General features: G+C 46.2%; 2 protein-coding genes across 3 annotated transcripts; one reads left to right on the top strand and one right to left on the bottom strand.

Annotated features, from left to right (window-relative positions):
* The first annotated feature begins 1093 nt into the window (after positions 1-1093).
* sft2d3 (SFT2 domain containing 3) lies at positions 1094-2360 on the top strand. Its single transcript, XM_054627498.1, has 2 exons — positions 1094-1887; positions 2056-2360. Exon 1 carries the CDS (start codon positions 1260-1262, stop codon positions 1872-1874), a length of 615 nt encoding a protein of 204 aa, XP_054483473.1. The 5' UTR covers positions 1094-1259; the 3' UTR covers positions 1875-1887; positions 2056-2360.
* Positions 2361-2465: 105 nt separating this feature from the next.
* wdr33 (WD repeat domain 33) lies at positions 2466-22024 on the bottom strand. 2 transcript variants are annotated; one of them, XM_054627400.1, is made up of 21 exons: positions 21877-22024; positions 16377-16595; positions 16045-16113; positions 15679-15783; positions 15406-15501; positions 15133-15284; positions 10106-10203; positions 8612-8738; positions 8286-8440; positions 7437-7515; positions 7207-7317; positions 6968-7062; positions 6784-6870; positions 5683-5822; positions 5410-5565; positions 4404-5120; positions 4270-4321; positions 3888-4179; positions 3651-3808; positions 3034-3213; positions 2466-2912 (listed from the first exon to the last, which is right to left on the bottom strand). In XM_054627400.1, the coding sequence occupies exons 2-21, from the start codon at positions 16578-16580 to the stop codon at positions 2737-2739; spliced, it is 3249 nt and encodes a 1082-aa protein (XP_054483375.1). In that variant the 5' UTR covers positions 16581-16595; positions 21877-22024; the 3' UTR covers positions 2466-2736. The 2 variants fall into 2 exon arrangements, with proteins under 2 accessions (XP_054483375.1, XP_054483372.1); XM_054627397.1 differs by lacking the exon at positions 21877-22024 and adding an exon at positions 19771-19899.
* Positions 22025-22419: the final 395 nt, after the last annotated feature.

Raw genomic sequence — 22419 nt, 5'->3', positions numbered from 1 at the left:
TGTAAGTCCTGTCATCCTCTGTCGTTTTTATCAATCTTTTATTGAGAGTCTCCTGAGCTTTTCTTTTATCTGCTGGTTTCACAGCCTCACAGTAAAAGACAGAAACAGCCTGAACAGTATTGTCAACATCTGTTCTAAGATCACCGGAGTTAAACAAAGGGACTTGAATTCTTTTTGCAATCGGCAAATCATTAAGAAAGCAGCAGGTATTTTGGCTTCTTCTGGTCATGCTCTTAAAAGTGAATTCTCTCTATTGCCATCAGGGCGTCGCTACGCTTTACCTGCTTGCAGAACAAACCGCCATTCCAAGTCGTTCATCCCCTCTGCAATTCGACTACTAAATGCTCCGTAGTTGTGTATGTGTATTTGTTGTTTGTATGTTACTGTGTCTGTATGCAAGCTGCTCAAACAAATTGCCCCTAGTGGGATAAATAAAGTTGTATTGTATTGTATAGGTACAGGTACCCGGAAGTGTTCCTGGATAAGTGTTCCTGCTCCATCCTATCGGGGATGCATCGGAGGAGACCTGTGTGGACTTTGGACAGCCAAGTCTCCCAGAATGCATTTCACCAGCAAACAAGAGACGACAGTGGCGGAGACGGCTCACAACTGTCAGTTATAACTGTCTAAATACTGCTGTTGTTGTGTAACGAGTTTAGTTTTAAGATGTTTTTAAGCGAGAATGTAGTTAAGACTTAAAATATGAGGTCGAGTTATCAAGATAGAGCCTGATGGAAAACAGCGCCGACGTTTGTCGGAGATATGATATATAGATATATATATATATAGATATATCTATATATATATATATACATACACACATATATATATATATATATATATATATACATATATATATATACATACATATATATATACATATATATATATATATATATATACATACATATATATATATATATATATACATACATACATATATATACATATATATACATACATACATGTATGTATATATATATATATATACATATGTATGTATGTATGTATGTATGTATATATATATATATATATATACATATATACATACATACATATATATATATCACTTTGTTTCTCTTGTTCTGCTGCTTGTTTCATTGTTTTAATCTCCTGTCTGTGTGTAATGCAGTAGATGTCCTGCGGGGGTCGCCGGAGCGCTGCCGGACATTTAGAGGAATAATAATAATAATCATAATAAGAAGAAGAAGCAGTCGTCGTCCATCTTGCTAACTGTTAGCCTGTTAGCTTCCTCCGTCATGGCGGACCTGAACCGACAGCTGCAGGAGTACCTGTCCCAGTCCAAAGGCGGGAGGCCCCCTCAGGGCGGGGCCAGCAGCGCGGGGCCGGTGTGCGGGCCGGAGCCGGAGCCGGCCTCAGGGGGCTGGTTGGGCCGCTGGCCCTCGTGGCCCTCGTGGTCCGGTCCCGGCCCCGGCCCTGGCCCCGGTCTGTCCCGGCGGCAGCGTCTGCTGCTCGGCCTGCTGAGCCTCCTGCTGTCGGCGCTGTGTCTGCTGCTGGCCGCGCTGTACGCGCCGCTGCTGCTGCTGCACGGCCGCAGGTTCGCGCTGCTGTGGTCTCTCGGGTCTCTGTTCGCCGTCCTGTCCGCCGCGCTGCTGCTGGGGCCGGGCCGCGTGTGTTCCGGCCTGCTGGCCCCCGGGCCCGCCGCCTACCTGCTGCTGCTGGCGGCCACGCTGTACGCGGCGCTGGTCCTCCGCAGCACCGCGCTCACCGCGCTGTGCGCCGCGCTGCAGGCCGCCGCGCTGCTGGCCGCCGCCGCCGCGCTGCTGCCCGGGGGCCGCCGGGGTCCGCCTCCTGGGGGGGTGGCGGCGTCCGCCATCAAGAGGACCGTGACCGGGGACACCATGCTGGTCTGACCGGGACACCGGGGTCTGACACCGTGCTGGTCTGACTGGGACCAGGACACCATGCTGGTCTGACTGGGACCAGGACACCGTGCTGGTCTGACTGGGACCAGGACACCGTGCTGGTCTGACTGGGACCAGGACACCATGCTGGTCTGACCGGGACAGCGTGCTGGTCTGACCGGGACACCAGGACACCGTGCTGGTCTGACCGGGACACCGGGGACACCGTGCTGGTCTGACCGGGACACCGGGGACACCATGCCTTCAGGGCCCGCGTGGGACCGGGTCCTAATCAATGATCAATGATTATTAATCATTAATCATTGATTATTAATCATTGACCATCAGACCCACAGACTGCTGCTCAGAGGACCAAATCCAGATGTTTGAACTTTAATGAATAACATGTTTCTGTGTGTGAGAAAAAGTCTTTAATAAGGAAAATAAAAAACTAAAGTATGGTTTCATCTGTGACCTTTGACCTGCTCTGTGGAAACAGTCCTTCAGGTGTTAAAGCTGCTCGTGGTCCTCAGGTTATTCAGATGTTACACTGAATAAACAAACACTGCCCCCCCCTCCCAGTCCACATGTGACGAGGAGTTGAAGTGTGAATCTTTATTGTCCACCTCAGTGAAGACACAAAAACATAGAAATCTTTTACAAAAAAGCAACAGGACGAAGTGACTCTGAAATAAAAGAGACAGCTGATGATTCTCTACAATATTTTACATTAAAACTCTGGTTGCTTCAGCGAGACGTCTGTTTCCTGTCGTCCACCTGCCGACCAATCAGAAGCCAGTGTCCCTCACAGCAGCAGAGATCTGAATGTGTCACGTGACCAAAAGTTTGTCTGGGGGAGGGGGGGGGGGGGTCATGTTTTTTTGTTTGTTTTCTTCAGGACTACCGACCCCGGCCGCCCCCTCGGTGGTCCTCTGGGTGCTGGTCCTCCCCTCCTGGGGACGGGTCCAGGTCCTCCAGGCCCCCAGCCGCCTCGTCCACCTCGTCCAGCCGGCCCGTAGCCCCCGTCCTCCCTCTGGGGGGGCCGTCCTGCAGGGAACCAGACCACAAGGCTTCAGATTAAGCTTTTAAACCAACGGCGGTCTGTGATATTTGTCCTGTTGGTGGCGCCATAACGGTAAACGTCTGGAAATGTGACCAGCAGACTCACCTCCGTCGGCTCCCGGGGACTCTCGCTCTCGGGGGTCTCCGGTTCCTGGACCGTCCTGCCACGGACGCTTCCGTGGGGGCAAAGACGCCATGTCCATCCCCTGGAGGGAGGCGGAGCGCTCACGACCAGCCGGAGACGACCCATCATGCATCTGCTGACCGTCCCGATAGCCATCGTGACCTACAGACAGGAAGGCAAGGAGACACCCGCCACAATAAAAGTCTACGTAGAAATAATATTCTGGACGCTTTGAGATCAAGACAAAGAAATGTTGCTTCACGGAGTTCAACAACAAAACCATCAGATCATCATGAGTTCAGAATAAGTTCAAAATACAAAGAAGGAAAGTTTATTTGAAAAACACAAAGTGCTTCAAACATTAACATGCAAATAAAGAGAATACATAAACATAAAAAAGCAGAGGGCTGATGGGAATTGTAGTCCATTCAACCTTTCGCTGTAAAAGAAGTTTCTTATATTCCTGGAAAACCTGGACAAGTCCAGGACCAGTTTCAGGCGGGGCGGTGACATCGTTTATAGTTTCTGACCTCCAGTCTTTCTTCTGCTGAACATTAAAAACAAAGAAGCAGGAGACACATGGAACCAGAAGCTCTCACCTCCTCTGGGTGGACCTCCTCCTCGAGGCGGCCTCCCTCGTCCTCCGTTGTCCCAGCCTCGACCCATCTCCTCTTGGCCATCGAAGTCCTCCTCCTGGGCGCCGTACTCGTCGGTGTAACCTCGAGCTCCGGGCCGGCCGGGGCCTCCTCCTCTGAACCTGAAACACCCAAAGAGTCCAGTTCATGTCCGTGCGGACCTGTGAGGGTCTGCAGGTCTCAGTATATCAGGCTGCTCACCTGTCGTCTCTGCGTCCTCTGAACTCTCCTCCGGTGAACCTTTCGTCGGGGCCCCAGTTCCCTCCGGTCCCCCCTCCTCCTCGGTGTCCCCCCCTGTGTCCTCCTCCACCCTGGTATCCTGGTCTCCATCCCTCCTCTCTGCCATGGAAGTCCTGGCTTCCATCAAAGTCCTGCGGTCCACGTCGACCCTGCTGGTTGTCCCCCCAGTAAGGACTGGAGCCCTGGTCCGGTCCCCCTGGTCCCTGCCGGTCCGGAGGGCCCATATGGTGGTTGGGCGGCGGCCCCCGGGGGTCTGAGAGGAGACAACAGTATTCATCATCATGTGATCAGAACTCAATAGAACTAAACTGAGGAGTCTCTTTTTGTTTCTGTGTGGTCGTACCTTTGTTGTTGGGCCCCTGCTGCCCGATCCCGTGCATCATGGCCCCCGAGTTCTGAAAGACCAGATCACATTTAAACAGTGCTCTTTGATACGGCCCCTTTAAAACCAGTCAGACGTTAGGGGACACCACTCACCTGGTGCTGCATGTATGGAGGTCCCTGTATGTTTCCATGGGGTCCTTGCATGTTACCTTGGGGCCCCTGCATGTTTCCATGGGGTCCTTGCATGTTACCTGGGGGTCCCTGCATATTTCCTGGAGGCCCATGCAACCCTCCTGGGGGCCCCTGCATGTTGCCCATCCCATAATTGTTCGGCACGTTGCCGTGTGTCCTGGGTGGGGGCCCCATCATCCCTCCCTGTGGGCCCATCATGTTCCCCTGAGGTTGCATCATGCCTCCCTGAGGTGGAGGACCCTGAGGATCCCTTGGACCCATTCCTCGAGGAGGGGGGCCAATCATCCCACCATGGGGCCCCTGCATCCCTCTGGGTCCCATACCATGAGGCCCTTGGGGGCCCATATTTCTGGGCGGGCCAGGGTGTCGCTGCATACCTTGGGGTCCTTGCATGTCTGGTGGTCCCATCATGCCCTGAGGGGGCCCCTGGTGAGGCTGGGGTCCAGAGGGTGGCCCCATCTGTCCAGGGGGCATGAAAGGAGGCTGCATGCCTCCGGGGCCCATTGGAGGCCCCATGTTGTTGGGCATCTGCTGAGGAGGCATGTTTGGAGGAAAGCCCTGCTGGCCCGGAGGCATTGGACCTCCAGGGCCAGGGAAGGGGGGCATAGAGCCCTGTCCCTGCTGGGGCCCCATGTTCCCGTCTGTGTTCATCTGGTTCATCCGGTCCATCTTCATTTGCTGCAGGGAGAACCAAACAGTTTAGAACCTGATCGGACTGACGACCATGTAGAATGAAATTGAAAACAGATTTGTATTTTGTCAAACTGGCAGAAGTATGAAGTGAAATGAATATGAAAGAAAATAGGTCCTAGAACTCTTTATGATCCAATGTTGAATGAGACAGCTTAATCGTTTAGTTTAGTTTCAGTAGAGCACACCGTTTCTTCCTTCTCCCATGACGTAGGTCAGTAGCAGACATACGAGTCAGTGACGGAGAACAGATGATTGGCGGTAAAGAGCTGCTCACCTCATGCAGCATCGGGTTGGTGTACTGCAGAGCTGCCATCTCCTGCTCCATCTCTGCCTGACTTTTCTTTTTGCCGTCCACTTTCTGCTCCACCTTTCGGTCTTTGGTAGGATCTCCGCCGGGTGGCATCATGGGTACTTTGTTCTCTGCCCAGGCCTAAAGACACAAGGCAAAGGAGTCTACAGTCAACAACTCTAACATGGTTGGACTGGTTTACTGTTCAAAGGGAACTAACAGCTTCATGATGAATGTGGCTCGGCAGCAGGTGTTTACCTGTTGGAACTGTGCTGGGATCGGTTTGGCGTATGGTACTTTCTTCTGCGGGACCTTCTTGGCGTCTTTACCCATGACCTCGTCCATGCCCCAGTCAAGACCGGGGATGGACATCTCCACCTCAGGAGCCGCCTCTTTACCTGGAGGCAACAGTTACACCTGAGTTACACCCGAGTTACATCTGAGTTACACCCGAGTTACATCTGAGTTACACCTGAGTTACACCTGAGTTACACCCGAGTTACACCCGAGTTACATCTGAGTTACACCTGAGTTACATCTGAGTTACACCCGAGTTACATCTGAGTTACACCCGAGTTACATCTGAGTTACATCTGAGTTACACCTGAGTTCCGCCCTAGATACACCTGAGGTATGCCCAGGATACATCCGACATACATAATATCGGGTCATACCCGAGATACGCCCAATATACATCCAAAATAATACCTCGGATACCCCAGGTACGCCTCGGATACATGCGAGATACGCCCAAGTAGACCCGAGATATACTCGAGTCATACCTGAGGTACACCCAAGATATACCCTAGATACGCCAGAGATATACCCGAGATATACCCTAGATACGCCAGAGATATACCTGAGATATACCCTAGATACGCCAGAGATATACCTGAGATATACCCGAGATACGCCAGAGATATACCCGAGATATACCCGAGATACGCCAGAGATATACCCGAGATATACCCTAGATACGCCAGAGATATACCCTAGATACGCCAGAGATATACCCTAGATACGCCAGAGATATACCCGAGATATACCCTAGATACGCCTGAGATACAGCTGACATATACCCTAGATACAACCGAGATACGCCCGAAATACAGCTGAGATGTCCCGGAGATACACCCTAGATATATCCAGGATACACCTGAGATACACCTGGTAACAAAATCTTTTGAAGACTTAAACATGAAAAAATATACAGCTATGTTTGAATCAGGCAGAAAGGTTTCAGCCAAGCTAAAGGGCTGAGTTTAAAGATAAATGTCAGCCATGCATAGAGTAAATATCAGGGGACCCAATATTGATCCCTGTGGGACACCTTTGTCACACAAAGAGGATGAAACCTACTGCTCTGCTCCTGCTCCATGGCTGCCTTGAGCTGCTCGGGGATCCCCATACCAGGGATGGAGGCTACGCTGTTCAGGTCCACGTCGTCTGAAACACACAAACAGAACCACAGAACCGTCAGCAGCTGTGATAAAATCACATCTCAGACCCCTGAGTGTGATTAGTCCTCCTTCTCAGGGCTCACCATACTCCATGCCGTCCTCTGACATCCCAGGAAGCAGGTTCAGGTTGTAACGGTCTCTCATCTTATCGCCTGGTCGATTCCTCGTCCAGAACTTACTGAAACATAACGACGACACAGAGAAAGGTTAAGACACAAGGACTCCTACATCCATTCAGGGGCTACTGAGTTTCTCTGAATAGAATACATCTGTATTCTATTACATGTATGTATGTATGTACACATATATACACAGTATGTACCTGGTGTGGTCGTTGGAGCCGGAGCAGAGGATGTGACCCAGTGGGTGCCAGGCCAGACTCCAGATCATCCCCTCATGAGCCATCTCCATCCCTCCAACCTCCTTCTCCACCCTGACACAGACAACAACAGGACACCAGTCAAACCACTAACTATCCAGCCAAACCATAACAGAACCCAGTGACATAGTGCTGCCGTGTATCAGCGGTCTGTTCAGGTGCGTCGTCATTACCCAGTGTGCCAGAAGAGCAGAGAGCCGTCAGAGCCTCCGCTGGCAAACAGACCCTCATGGACGGGATGCCAGGCCACCGCTGGGGGACAAACACAGGACATTCACTCAGAAACAGGACAGACAACTCCAGTTTAACCATCATCATCATCATCATCATGATCATAGTTGTATCATTTTCAATCTATAAGCTCTCATGGTGTGACGTGGCCTCTATGGTCCTGACTTTAGCCACCTGAGGTTAGGTGAGGAGTTGCCGACACACACACTTCTCATAAAGCACGCACGGAGACCTCGGCTGCAATAACTGAAGAATCATTTATTCCACATAAACTCCGGTTGAGTTTTCCAATAAAGAACATAATCAAACATAATCGTTCATCTGACTGAACAGAGATGCTCTCCGCCATCTAACCCCCAAACAAAAGGAGAACACTCCCCCTTAGAGGGCTCCTATCAGCGCTCCCAGAGCCACAGAAGCCAGGTGAGGCGCACACAGTAATCATTCAGTAATATTCAACAATTACAAACACAATTATTTAACTCAAATATTATTTCAACATTTTCTTTTCTTGAATCAAAAACTTTGAATCTGGCTCCAACATGGTGTGTCCACCAAAGAGCGTCCCTCCTTAGGGGTCCACCAAAGGGGGGGCCCCTCATGATGTGTCCACCAAAGAGGGGCCCTCTCATGATGTGTCCACCAAAGAGGGGCCCCATGATTAAATTTGAGTTCATAATGAAACGTTTCCAGATATCATGCGGGGCCGTCGCTCCGCTGTAAATGGCTCCCGGTGCTCTGGTGTGTTTCCATGTTTCTACCTGTGGACAGGAGGTTCTGCTCAGACTCACCTGTCGCCTCCTTCTTGTGTCCTCTGAACACCTGCAGCTCCTCTTTCAGGTTCCTGATGTCAAACAGTTTACACAGGTGGTCACGTGACGCCGTCAGCAGCCAGTTACCGTTCAGGTTCCACTTCACCTCCATCACCGTGTTTTTATGGGCGTGACTGAGGAGAGACATCATCCAGGTGAGTGGAAACAGTGGGAGGAGCTACAGATTAATTCATATTCATTAGGGCCAGTGTTCTACCCCTGAACACACAATCAAATGTTCAAAAAGACCTCCAGACCGCCACTGATCTGGTCGGGAGTCAGTTCTACTCTCCTGACGGACTCACAGTGTCGCCAGACTCTGTCCCGTCTTTGGGTCCCAGAATTTGATTGGCTGTTGGCTGTCTTTACTGCCGGAGACCACTAGACCTTTGGTGGGATGCCAGTCGACACACTTCACATCAGCACCGTGACCTGCAAACACACACACACACACAATAGGGGGGCGTGTCTCTGATCAGAGGTCACATGTCCTTGTACAAGCCAATGAACACAATTTAATGGTACCAACACAACATCACAGTTTCTTTGAAATGTAGATTATTTTCTAGAACTAAACCTTCAGGTTTGTTGTTGGTTTCTTTAACAGAATCATTGTGGTTTTGTTGGACTTTAAAACGTGAGAATTAAATGTGTAAAGTTAAAATCAGACGGTCCCAGACCCAAGTTGTTACTTAACAGTCAGAGATTAAATGTTCTGGTTTTGAAAAGGAAAGGACATGGAAATGTGACATGTGAAAGTCCTGAAACCAGTATGTTGTTAAACCGGTTCTCTCCATGTGTTTCGGGTCTGAGGTTCAGAAGCTGAAGAGACGTTAACGTGAAACACGTCAGTGAACAAACACATCAAGATGAACATGTGATCAAAATACCTCTAAATTATTTCTTTGTATTAATGTAACGGGATCCCTACATGACACACCTTTTCACCCAGCGTGAACCAAAAGTTAAACTTATTGTTTGTAAAGGTTAAAAACAATGTGACATTATATTACTTATAGCAGATTAATACACTGTTAAATATCAAACTAATCATTGTAAAACATTGTTTGTGTCTGAACATATTCTCCATTTTATAAAACACAAACACACGTATTATTTTTAACTGATTATTATCTGTTTCTATGCAGTTGAGCTGCTGCAACACCCGAATTTCCCCCATGGGGATCAATAAAGGAATATAATAATAATGATTAAAGATGAGTAAATAAAGCTTTGTTTATGTAAATGACTTCACTGTTTTATTTGTTTATTATACTTTAACATTTTTCTTTTGTGAGATTCCATAGAAACAATTTATATTGAATGATTAAAGCTGCAGGAGTTTAATGATTATAAACATAATATATATATATATGCATGTATTAGCACTTTATTTCGTACTCCTAATCAGGTGCACTTCCTTCAAAATGTTTTCTCTATTTTGACTTTATTTATTCTATTTTATTATCATTCAGTTGGTATTATTTTCCATCTTATGCATTTAAAGTATTCTATTTCATTCCATTTTTTTTCTATTGATGTTAAGTATTAAGTATGTTTTTTATATTTAATATATCTGTATTATTATTTATGGCATTCCATCAGTTTTTACGTTGATTCTGCATTTCTTGTATGAAAGGTGTTACACAAATAAAGTTTATTATAATCATTCAAAAAATGTAATGGGTTCTGTTTTAAACCACTTTGAGTCTGTACAGGATATAAACGAGTTATTATTTCAGCACAGGTGAACCCAGGTAACCTCAGGTGAACCCAGGTGAGTTCAAGTGCTTGTGTACCTCTGAGGATCCTCTCCTCGTGGCAGCGCAGGAAGTCCCAGATCCGAACGGTGCCGTCGTCTGAGCAGGTGGCAAATTTATTATCTGTTGGAGAAAAACTGGAGAACACAAGTAGAGTGTCACCATGGTGACAAATGAAGAAGATCATGTGATGGGATCAAGAGCTCCGGAACAGACGCGTCCACACTGGATCCCAACAATTACAATTATTGGTTACCAAGTATTTAAACTTGTTTATGATCAATTACCACAACGTCTTAAAAATAATCCTGCTCTCTGATGTTATTTGTCATTATTGATTGATCTCATGAAGCTTTTGATCGGAGGATCACCACCTCCTAATAGATCACTCCCTCTATAGATCACTCCCTCCTAATAGATCACTACCTCTATAGATCACTACCTCTATAGATCACTACCTCTATAGATCACTACCTCCTAATAGATCACTCCCTCCTAATAGATCACTACCTCTATAGATCACTCCCTCTATTGATCACTCCCTCTATAGATCACTACCTCTATAGATCACTCCCTCCTAATAGATCACTACCTCTATAGATCACCTCCCTCTATAGATCACTCCCTCGATAGATCACTACCTCTATAGATCACTACCTCCTAATAGATCACTACCTCTATAGATCACTCCCTCTATTGATCACTCCCTCTATAGATCACTACCTCCTAATAGATCACTCCCTCCTAATAGATCACTACCTCGATAGATCACTCCCTCTATAGATCACTACCTCTATAGATCACTCCCTCCTAATAGATCACTACCTCTATAGATCACTCCCTCTATAGATCACTCCCTCCTAATAGTTCACTACCTATATAGATCACTACCTCTATAGATCACTCCCTCTATAGATCACTACCTCTATAGATCACTCCCTCCTAATAGTTCACTACCTATATAGATCACTCCCTCCTAATAGATCACTCCCTCTATAGATCACTCCCTCCTAATAGATCACTACCTCGATAGATCACTCCCTCTATAGATCACTACCTCCTAATAGATCACTACCTCTATAGATCACTACCTCCTAATAGATCACTACCTCTATAGATCACTCCCTCTATAGATCACTACCTCCTAATAGATCACTACCTCTATAGATCACTCCCTCTATAGATCACTACCTCTATAGATCACTCCCTCTATAGATCACTACCTCTATAGATCACTCCCTCCTAATAGATCACTACCTCTATAGATCACTCCCTCCTAATAGATCACTACCTCTATAGATCACTACCTCTATAGATCACTACCTCCTAACAACAGTCACTTCATAAAGATACTTCGGCTGCTAGCAGTTTCCCGTCTCTAGTCTTTGTGCTAAGCTAGGCTAGCAGTTTCCCTCTACTTTCAGTGTTTGTGCTAAGCTAGGCTAGCAATCTCCCCCTGCTCACATTCTTTGTGCTAAGCTAGGCTTGCAGTTTCCCTCTACTTTCAGTGTTTGTGCCAAGTTAGCATTTTGCCCCTGTTCCCAGTCTTTGTGCTAAGCTAGACAAGCAGTTTTCCCCTACTTTGTCTTTGTGCTTAGTTAGGCTAGCAGTTTCCTGCTGACTGCATTCATGCTAAGCTAGGCTAGCAGTTTCCCCCTGCTTCCAGTCTCTGGGTTAAGCTAGCAGTATCCCCCTGCCTCCAATCTTTTAGCTGAACTAGACCTGTAGTTTCCCCCTGATTCCAGTCTTTGGGCTAAGCTAGGATAGCAGTGCCCCCTTCTCCCAGTCTCTGTGCTAAGCTAGGATAGCAGTATCATTTTCCACCGCTCCTTGTGCTTAGGTAGCAGTTTCCCCCGTGCCAAGTTTTTATGCTAAGCTAGGCTTGTAGTTTCCCCTTCTTTCCGTCTTTGTGCTAACTCTAGGCAATCAGTTTCCCTCTGCTTCCTATCTTTGTGCTACGCTACAATATAAGTTTCCCCCTGCTTCCAGTCGTGCTAAGCTAGGCTATCAGTCCTGGTTCTCTCACTGATATGAAATTTATCAGAAACACTCTGGATGAAATGAATAAATCATTTAAACTGAAATGTTATTTTTTTTAATTTCTCCATGATGTTTAATAAAACCGAACTGTAAACCCGCTGAACATTCTGCTGGTTTTAAAGGTTCTGTGTCTGGTGGCCTGATAGCAGCGGTACGTTGACGTGGTTCCATCCTGATGTCCTATCTATTTTAAAGAGATGCTTACAGTGACTTCATCCTCTCAGGAAGCTTTCCTCCGTCCTGCCCGCTGCGCTCGTCTAACCTCTAGATCTAAGCATGAACTCTGGGATTGTGTCCGCGGAGAGCAGAATGTCCTGCTAATCCCCAGACGGCCTGGACTCAGTGTTTCACACAAAGACGTGGACGTGTGTTCCAGACGTCTTCATCCACTCACAGTGTGGTATGACCCGACTGCTTTCTACTTTGGCTCTTGAGTTTGATGAACTGAAGACAGATGACAGTAAAGGAATATTCTATTCTGTGTGCTGGACAAACATTTCCTCTAACCTCTTCACAATAAAAGCATTCCTCTAATCCAGTAGAAAGCTTTTACTGTGAAGCAGTGGGAGTTTTTTATTGTTTTGTGGCTGGACCCGAACAGTCAACGATTGGGTTATTTATTTGTTACGTTGGTATTTGGTTATTTAGATATTTGTTGTTTCCCTAGGGACCTCACACACTTAAAACACACCAAAGCCTTTGTTTCCTATTTAAAAAAACAAACAGCAAGACAAACAACGTAAGGCTAACTGGAGTAACGGAATCCTTTAAAAGCCCGTCTGAGTGTGAGACTGATGAGCTGCTTTAAAGACTTGGTTTCATGCTGAACACTAACCGAGGTCAACCCGAGGTCCTCACCACAGACCGTCTATGAGAAGACGTCGTCGTGGTAACGACTCTCACTGGTGTGTGGACTGATGTTAGGAAGCCTCCAGCTCTGCATTTTGACCGTCGCCATCTTGTTTTTTTTAATCAGCCAGTGAACAGGAAGTGACCATATATGGACTGAGGAGGAGTGACGTAGAGGCGCCGTATACGTCTCTGGTGTCGACCTGTCAATCAGTGTGTAGCCCCGCCCTAAAGCATCCCCTGCTTTATGGTCTGTTTGACTCTAAATGGAGCATCATTTACTAAATGAACATCATGCTGTATTGAAGAAGACTTGAAACTAGAGATTGAGACCATAAACTCATGTTTACAATGTTTACTGAGGGAATAAATCAAGAGAGAAGTAGAGTCATTTTCTCATAGACTTCTATACAACCAGAGGAGTCGCCCCCTGGTGGACAGCAGAGAGAATGCAGCTTTAACACATGAAGCAGTGACTTCGCTTTAAAGAACTGGAGGATGACTCCTGGTTCGCACCAGAAGATTTGAATATTCACTCCCGATTACGACCGAAGCTCCAGAGCTTAGAAACGGTAGAAGCTCAAACACGGAGGCTTTTAGAAACAGAACTTCTCTCTAATGACGTAATGAGCAGCTGTGAGGAGCGACTCTTCTGCTGCCTCAGCGGTGGACGCAGACCATGTGACTGTCCGTCTGTGTTTCCTGTTTCTATGCTCAGTAGTTATAAAGTCCAAACATACATATGAAGAGACAATAGGAGCAGCAGAGGAACTACCGTTATGTTCACTTCAGCAGAACCACATCAGGCACACACAGAGCCTGTAGGAGAGACCTCGCTAAGGATCATGGGTAGTGTAGTGTTTGGCCAGCAACATTCCGTCATCTAACTTCCCTCCACGGATAAATAACAAGAACACCTTACATGTGATGTGATGCAGAACAAGAGTAGGAGGGACATTCCAATTCAAATCATCGTAGCTGGACGCTCAGAGCGGCGGCCATTTTTATGTGAACCGGCGCCGCTGTGACGTTGTAGCGCGCTAACCTCCACATCAACTAAAGAGACTCACAGACCGTGGAGGACTGAGTCCAGGTCTTAAGACTCTAACCATCAGGAGTCGTAGAGAGTTAATGAGTCTTATCTAACAACGTCCTGCTTCCTCACTCACTCTCCTCACAGGAACACTGGCATCAACAGATGAGGAGCTAGCATGCTAACTAGCGGACAGATGGCTAGTTTAAATGCCACACTGGTTACAGAAAATGTCCACAGAGCTGAATCTAACAGTCCCTCCGCTCTGGAGGACTAGCTAACTAGCTGCTTAGCTACCTAGCTACCTAGCCGTCCGTCTGTCTCCGGCGCTGCGTCCGCTCTCGTCCCCGTGTTTCTACGTTACTTCACCATCAGAGGACTCAGGTGTGCTGTTCACGATGACATCACTGTACAGGTGTTCCCGTGTCCACAAAGCTCAGCTCACTGGACTAACAGGGACCTGTCACGTGATGTCATCTGTGGCCTGATGATGTCATCAGGCTCTGTCACTACACGTCTGACATAGAGTCTGCGTCTCAAATCGGAGGTGTGGAGCTGTTCTCACTATCCAGGTGCATCATGGGAGATGTAGGCTCCAGTGTTTTGGACTAAAGTCGGGGTCTGTGTCTTGCGTGTCCCACTTTACCGGTTAACAGTAGAAGAAGAAGAGGAAGGGATGATTAGCTCCAGGGCCTGTGTTCAAGGTGTTGAATTCAAACCTTTATTTAAACATCTACAGCTGCCTGTTGGATGAGGTTCAGACCAGCAGTGTGACTTCTCTTTATTCATTTTAACACTTTATTGATCCCTGCTAAAACTTTATTATTGATTTATTCTGGTATCCATCCTCCTCTCCTCCTGAACCACTGGGCCTACCCAAACCAGATGTTCAAAATAAATGATTGATGACTTTATTCAGCAGAACAGAGATAAACAGCTCATCAGCCACATCAGGAAGAACATCAACAACAGATCACTGCAGTGTTGCAACAGCACACACTTACATCTGTCATGAATCAACCACAACAACAACAACATGTGGCGGGAGGCGAGGCGGCGCCCCCGCCTGGCTGCAGCGTGGCACTGCAGCGCCGACAGTAAGACACTGGAGTTAACTACAGAAAATGGTAGATTGGGTATAAACCTGGCTTCTCTAATGGCCTCCTTGTGAGCCTGGAACATCTTGACGTTGTTCATGTTGGACTGCCAGTACTTCACGTAGCCGCCGTGGTCCGCCGTCAGCATCCACATGTCGTTATGAGACCAGGTCATGGCCCGAACCGGACTGTCGTGGGCCTGCAGAGATCAGAGGGGACGTCAGCACAACATACAGGAAGCTAAGAACTATAACGGAGTTGTGTGTGGAGGTACAGGTGTGTGGAGGTACAGGTGTGTGGAGGTACAGGTAGATGTTTACCTGTAAAATGGTCTCAAAGTTGAAGGTGAGTCCGTTCCACAGAGTGAACTCTCCACTGGAGGCTCCAGTGACCAGACGGCGACCTTCAGGAGTCCACTGGAGACAAACAGGAAGCACAGAAAATCAAACCGCTGTCTTTTGGCTGGAAAACATCCCTCTGATAACAAAACCATCCTCAAAGATTTATTCCTACGGCACATTTCAAAACAAAAGCTCAAAGGGTTTCACAATAAAAGCCTTTTGCATCTGGATGCTGTGGAGCGGACCGCTTACCCGGATCACAAACACGGGACACTTGACTTTGTTGGTGGAGGTTCGGACAAACTTGGTGGTGACGGCGTTCATCGGGTTGTTCAACATTCCCACCGGAGGAACCAGCTGAGGAACACAAACATCTGGTTCAGTGGTTCACATCATCTGCTGTTAAACACACTACAGGTCCTTTTGGGTCTCAATGGAGACGACAACAGGTGAGTCTGATGAGATGAAACACCAGCACCATCGAGAAGAAGAGAAAACATTTAGGACTGAAAAATGAATGAATGAATGATGAGATTCCTCTTCTCTTAGTGTTGCTGTGGATCTGGATATTGATCCGGGCTGTGAACATGGCGAGGAGCAGAACCGCTCGGTACTCACGTCATTATAACAGCCAGCGTCCGGCTGCAAGGCTCTGAAGTCTCGATGGTCTCGCTGCCACAAACGGTTCTGAAAAGAAAGAAACCGTCAGAGAACTGGAGGCTGAAGGTCTGTTTGTGCTTATACTCAACGTGCTGCTGAAACAAACTAAATGAACTGTTAAGAATCAAGAGGATCGTCAATAAAACTTTATTTATAGCGTCTGGTCCATGTACTCATCTATTACAGCTCCACTACATTTAATTATTCATTTAATAAAGAGCCTTTTCCATCCAAAACTCAGTCAACAGCTAGTTGATTGGTTGTGAAAGACTTCCCACAGCTGTGTCTACCTCCAGGTGTCTGATGACAGACGGGTTGTAGTCGATGGTTTTGCGGTTCACGGCCTTCCTCATGCGTTTCCCGTCGAAGGTGAGCTGCTGCATGGCCTGCTGCTGGGCGAAGTCCGGCCTCTTGTAGAACACCTGCCGCGGCGCCTGGTGCTGGAAGCGCGGCATGTGGAAGAACCGCTGTGGGGATCCGATGTCCGTCGCCATGGTGACCAGCTAAACCTGCGGGATGAGAGACCAGGTGGTTAGTCTGAGGCTGAGCGTTGGACTGTCCCTTTAAGAGGCTGAGTAACGGACTGTCCCTTTAAGAGGCTGAGTGACGGACTGTCCCTTTAAGAGAATGCACGTGGTTTTAAAGCTGAGACTAAAGATGTGCTTTTAGATTCACTGAAGACTTTGTACTAACTGTCCAGACTGACACCGATGACCATACCGAGTCCTGAACCACATCAACTAATCCACACCAACCAAACCACGTCAATCCACATCAACTAGTCTAAATCAATGCAGGCTAATCCCAGAGGAACTACAGATTAATTCAATTCAATACAGTTTATTTTGTAGAGCCCAGAATCACAAATTTGCCTCAAAGGGCTTTATAATCTGTACACCCTCACCTCCTCTGTCCTTACACCCTCACATCCTCTGTCCTTACACCCTCACATCCTCTGTCCTTAGACCCTCACATCCTCTGTCCTTACACCCTCACATCCTCTGTCCTTACACCCTCACATCCTCTGTCCTTACACCCTCACATCCTCTGTCCTTAGACCCTCACATCCTCTGTCCTTAGACCCTCACATCCTCTGTCCTTACACCCTCACATCCTCTGTCCTTACACCCTCACATCCTCTGTCCTTACACCCTCACATCCTCTGTCCTTAGACCCTCACATCCTCTGTCCTTAGACCCTCACATCCTCTGTCCTTAGACCCTCACATCCTCTGTCCTTAGACCCTCACATCCTCTGTCCTTACACCCTCACATCCTCTGTCCTTACACCCTCTGTCCTTAGACCCTCATCCTCTGTCCTTACACCCTCACATCCTCTGTCCTTACACCCTCACATCCTCTGTCCTTACACCCTCACATCCTCTGTCCTTAGACCCTCACATCCTCTGTCCTTAGACCCTCACATCCTCTGTCCTTAGACCCTCACATCCTCTGTCCTTAGACCCTCACATCCTCTGTCCTTAGACCCTCACATCCTCTGTCCTTAGACCCTCACATCCTCTGTCCTTAGATCCTTCTCCCAGGATGGACAGAAGTCAATAGATGTCATGTGTACAGAATGAACAACACATTCAATGTTTATGACATAAATGATTCATATAATAATAATAATTATAGCGGTTATGATATGGAGATCAATGTAATGACTAACACGTCATCAGGGTCCACAAGTCTTCTACCAGGAATCAGGTCCAGTCATTCACAAGTATAAACAGAATTTAAAAAAACTGACTCAGGTTCAGAAACAAACCCAGCTCACACCATCCAGTTAAACACACACGACTATAAATGACATGATCAAAGAGTGAACAATAATAAATAAACGAGCAGATAAAGCAGACTTCATGTCAGTCTGCCTCCCTTCCTAACCCTGTAGAGCTTCTCTCTGTGGCGGCAGCAGAAGACGAGACAGACAGCGTTTCAAGTTCCTCTCAACATCAAGCTTCATCTGGAGGAAAGCCACATCCCTACAATACCCTACAATAATAATAATAATAATAATAATAATAATAACAACAACTATCATGATACCAGAGAGGGCCAGTTTGAGGTGAAGCTGAAGGGAATAAAATAGAATTTGTGATAAGACTTTTGAACCACACAGGCCGTGTGAAGAGTAGATGACGGACTGACACACTGAAACAAGACAACAAGCTGGTTATCACACCAACCAACACATGACTGGTTTACAGACGGTCGTTTACCACCAGTCAACTCTAACCATCGTCATCACGTCATCACAGTCAGATCAGAGTGGGTCTGAACACGCTACAGACCGGACCTCATTAGGAGGCCGTGACGAAGCTTTCCACACGTCAGCTGCCTTCACTGGAACGTTTAACTGACACCAGTAAAGAAGATGCTTTCAATTATTATTTCAGTTGACGCAACGACTCCTACAGTTTACACACAACCAGACGTTTAAAGATGCTGCACCAGCGGTGGAGGCAGTATTCAGATCCTGTACTGCAGTAAAAGTACTACTACACACTGTGGAAATACTCCACTACAAGTTAAAGTCCTTCATCCAAAACCTGACTGAAGTAAAAGTATATAAATATAGTAAAAGTACTGATTGATCAGTAAAATGTTTTCTATCTGATGTTTCTGCTGCATTCATGCGTATGTTAACTCCTTTATATCCCGTTTAGTTTAATTTACATCGATGCATCATATTCTATAAGATCAACGTTTGTAACGTTACCGTCCTCTGAGAACCACGTATCTGTTTTCAGCTGTGTGCCGATACATCTTCTGGCTGATCCAAGAGGCTTTTTAAAGAGTGTATTTAGCTGAAGGAGTAGGAGGATTCATCAACACATCAGGGAGGAGAAATCACCAACATTCAACTTCAACACATCTGGACAGAAAGAAGTCCTCTGAAAAGAAACTAAAGCTGTAGTACAGTATAAAGTACTACATGTACCTCTGAGCTGTAGTACAGTATAAAGTACCACATGTACCTCTGAGCTGTAGTACAGTATAAAGTACCACATGTACCTCTGAGCTGTAGTACAGTATAAAGTACCACATGAGTACTTTCTGTTTCTTAAACAGGTCCCGGGTCGCTCATCACTGAGACCAAACCACAACACGAGGTCTCACCGCTGGAACGGCGGCTAGCTCAACATGTGGCTAACGCAGAGCTAACACAGAGCTAACACAGAGCTAACGTAGAGCTAGCGCAGAGCTAACGTAGAGCTAGCGCAGAGCTAACGCAGAGCTAACACAGAGCTAACGCAGAGCTAACGTAGAGCTAGCGCAGAGCTAACGCAGAGCTAGCGCAGAGCTAACACAGCGCTAACGTAGAGCTAACACAGAGCTAACGTAGAGCTAACACAGAGCTAACGCATAGCTAGCGCAGAGCTAACACAGAGCTAACGCATAGCTAGCGCAGAGCTAACACAGAGCTAACGCATAGCTAGCGCAGAGCTAACACAGAGCTAACGCATAGTAACACAGAGCTAGCGTAGAGCTAACACAGAGCTAACGCATAGCTAACACAGAGCTAGCGTAGAGCTAACACAGAGCTAACGCATAGCTAACACAGAGCTAGCGCAGAGCTAGCGCATATGAAGTGGTAATAATGATATATATTACACATATACCGTGCATAGTACACATATATATAACACATATCACACATATATAACACGTATCATACATATAACGTGTCCTCCAGACAGTCTGCCCGGTGTCTCGGGTCCTCACAGCCTGGGTTCTAGCGGGCTGCTGATGCTAACAGCGTTAGCTCACGGTGCTGCTCTGCTGACGTAAACCGCGGGCTCATGTCGTAAACAAGCTGCGGACATATTCCGACGACAGGTGACGTAAAGTGTGTGTGAGTGTTCCGAGGGCCTCCGTGTGTGTGTGTGTGTGTGTGTGTGTGTAGTATAGTGTGTATATAGTGTGTGTAGTGTGTATTGTGTATATAGTGTATAGTGTGTGTGTATAGTGTGTATAGTGTATAGTGTGTAGTATAGTGTGTGTGTATAGTGTATATAGTGTGTGTGTGTGTATAGTGTGTATATAGTGTATATAGTGTGTATATAGTGTATATAGTGTATATAGTGTGTGTGTATATAGTGTGTATATAGTGTGTATATAGTGTGTATATAGTGTATATATATAGTGTATATAGTGTGTATAGTGTGTATATAGTGTGTATATAGTGTATATAGTGTGTATAGTGTGTATATAGTGTGTATAGTGTGTAGTAATGTGTGTGTGTAGTATAGTGTAGTGTGTGTATAGTGTGTATAGTGTGTATAGTGTGTATAGTGTATAGTGTGTAGTATAGTGTGTATAGTGTATAGTGTGTAGTATAGTGTGTGTGTGTGTGTATAGTGTGTGTAGTGTGTATAGTGTATAGTGTGTAGTATAGTGTAGTGTGTAGTATAGTGTGTATAGTGTATAGTGTGTAGTATAGTGTGTAGTATAGTGTGTATAGTGTATAGTGTGTAGTATAGTGTGTATAGTGTATAGTGTGTAGTATAGTGTGTAGTATAGTGTAGTGTGTAGTATAGTGTGTATAGTGTATAGTGTGTAGTATAGTGTGTAGTATAGTATAGTGTGTGTGTGTGTATGTGTATAGTGTGTGTAGTATGTAGTGTAGTATAGTGTGTGTGTGTGTGTGTATAGTGTGTAGTATAGTATAGTGTGTGTGTGTGTGTATAGTGTGTAGTATAGTGTGTAGTATAGTGTAGTGTGTGTGTGTGTATAGTGTGTATATAGTGTGTAGTATAGTGTAGTATGTGTGTGTGTGTGTGTGTAGTGTGTGTATAGTGTGTAGTATAGTGTAGTGTGTGTGTGTGTGTATAGTGTGTATAGTGTGTAGTATAGTGTAGTGTGTGTGTGTATAGTGTGTGTATAGTGTGTAGTACAGTGTAGTGTGTGTGTATACAGTGTGTATAGTGTGTAGTATAGTGTAGTGTGTGTGTGTATACAGTGTGTGTAGTGTGTAGTACAGTGTAGTGTGTGTGTATAGTGTGTGTAGTGTGTAGTGTGTGTAGTGTAGTGTGTGTGTAGTATGTAGTGTGTAGAGTGTGTGTAGTATGTAGTGTGTGTGTAGTATAGTGTAGTGTGTGTGTGTATAGTGTGTAGTACAGTGTAGTGTGTGTGTATACAGTGTGTATAGTGTGTAGTATAGTGTAGTGTGTGTGTGTGTGTGTACAGTGTATATGTGTGTGTGTGTAGTAGTGTGTGTATAGTGTGTAGTGTGTAGTGTATAGTGTATAGTGTGTAGTACAGTGTATAGTGTATAGTGTGTGTAGTGTGTAGTACAGTGTAGTGTGTAGTGTGTATGTGTGTGTGTATACAGTGTGTATAGTGTGTAGTACAGTGTATAGTGTATAGTGTGTAGTACAGTGTAGTACAGTGTAGTGTGTGTATGTATAGTGTATAGTGTGTAGTACAGTGTATAGTGTATAGTGTGTATATAGTGTGTAGGACAGTGTAGTGTGTGTATAGTGTATAGTGTGTAGTACAGTGTATAGTGTATAGTGTGTGTAGTGTGTAGTACAGTGTAGTGTGTGTGTGTATAGTGTGTAGTACAGTGTAGTGTGTGTGTGTATACAGTGTGTATAGTGTGTAGTGACAGTGTAGTGTGTAGTACAGTGTATAGTGTATAGTGTGTATAGTGTGTAGTACAGTGTATAGTGTATAGTGTGTGTAGTGTGTAGTACAGTGTAGTGTGTGTGTGTATAGTGTATAGTGTGTAGTACAGTGTAGTGTGTGTGTGTGATGGCGGCCCGCTGCTCCAGCTACTCACCGAGGCGCTCCGCAGCAGAGTCCGCTCTGTGGGGTCGGTGAGCGGGGAGGGCTCTCCGTGCTGCGGCCTCTGAGGACCAGTCTCACGCTGCTCTGTCCCTGGAGCCGCCTGCCTCCATCGTGACGCCTCTTCTTCTCGCCTACAGCGCAGGGCATGCCGGGAGATTCCCACAACGGGCGGGATAGCCAGCGTCACGGGGCAAAGCATTCTGGGAAATGAGTTCTAGCTCCGTCCGCTTCAAGGAGGCGCAAACCCAACGGTTAAGGTCACGTGCTCATTCAGCTTCGTGTTGCTGTGGTAACAGGTTAAGGTCACGTGCTCATTCAGCTTCGTGTTGCCGTGGTAACGAGTAGCGGTGCAATGGACATTAAAACAATTAATACTTTTCATTAAAACATTAGCAGAGCTACAATATTCTTTTCTCAAAGGTGAATTATTAATTAATTAAAATAGCAACAAAAAAATAAAAATAAGTTGCTAAGTGACTAAGGAATTAAATGAGGGACTTCTTTATTAGATAAATGAATAATAATGAATGAATAA

Source organism: Anoplopoma fimbria, chromosome 3 (genome assembly GCF_027596085.1).
Source record: "Anoplopoma fimbria isolate UVic2021 breed Golden Eagle Sablefish chromosome 3, Afim_UVic_2022, whole genome shotgun sequence".
In the NCBI taxonomy this organism is placed as follows: Eukaryota; Metazoa; Chordata; class Actinopteri; order Perciformes; family Anoplopomatidae; genus Anoplopoma; species Anoplopoma fimbria.
Note: the sequence above shows the minus strand (reverse complement) of the source record. Positions and strands in the feature narration are given on the sequence as shown.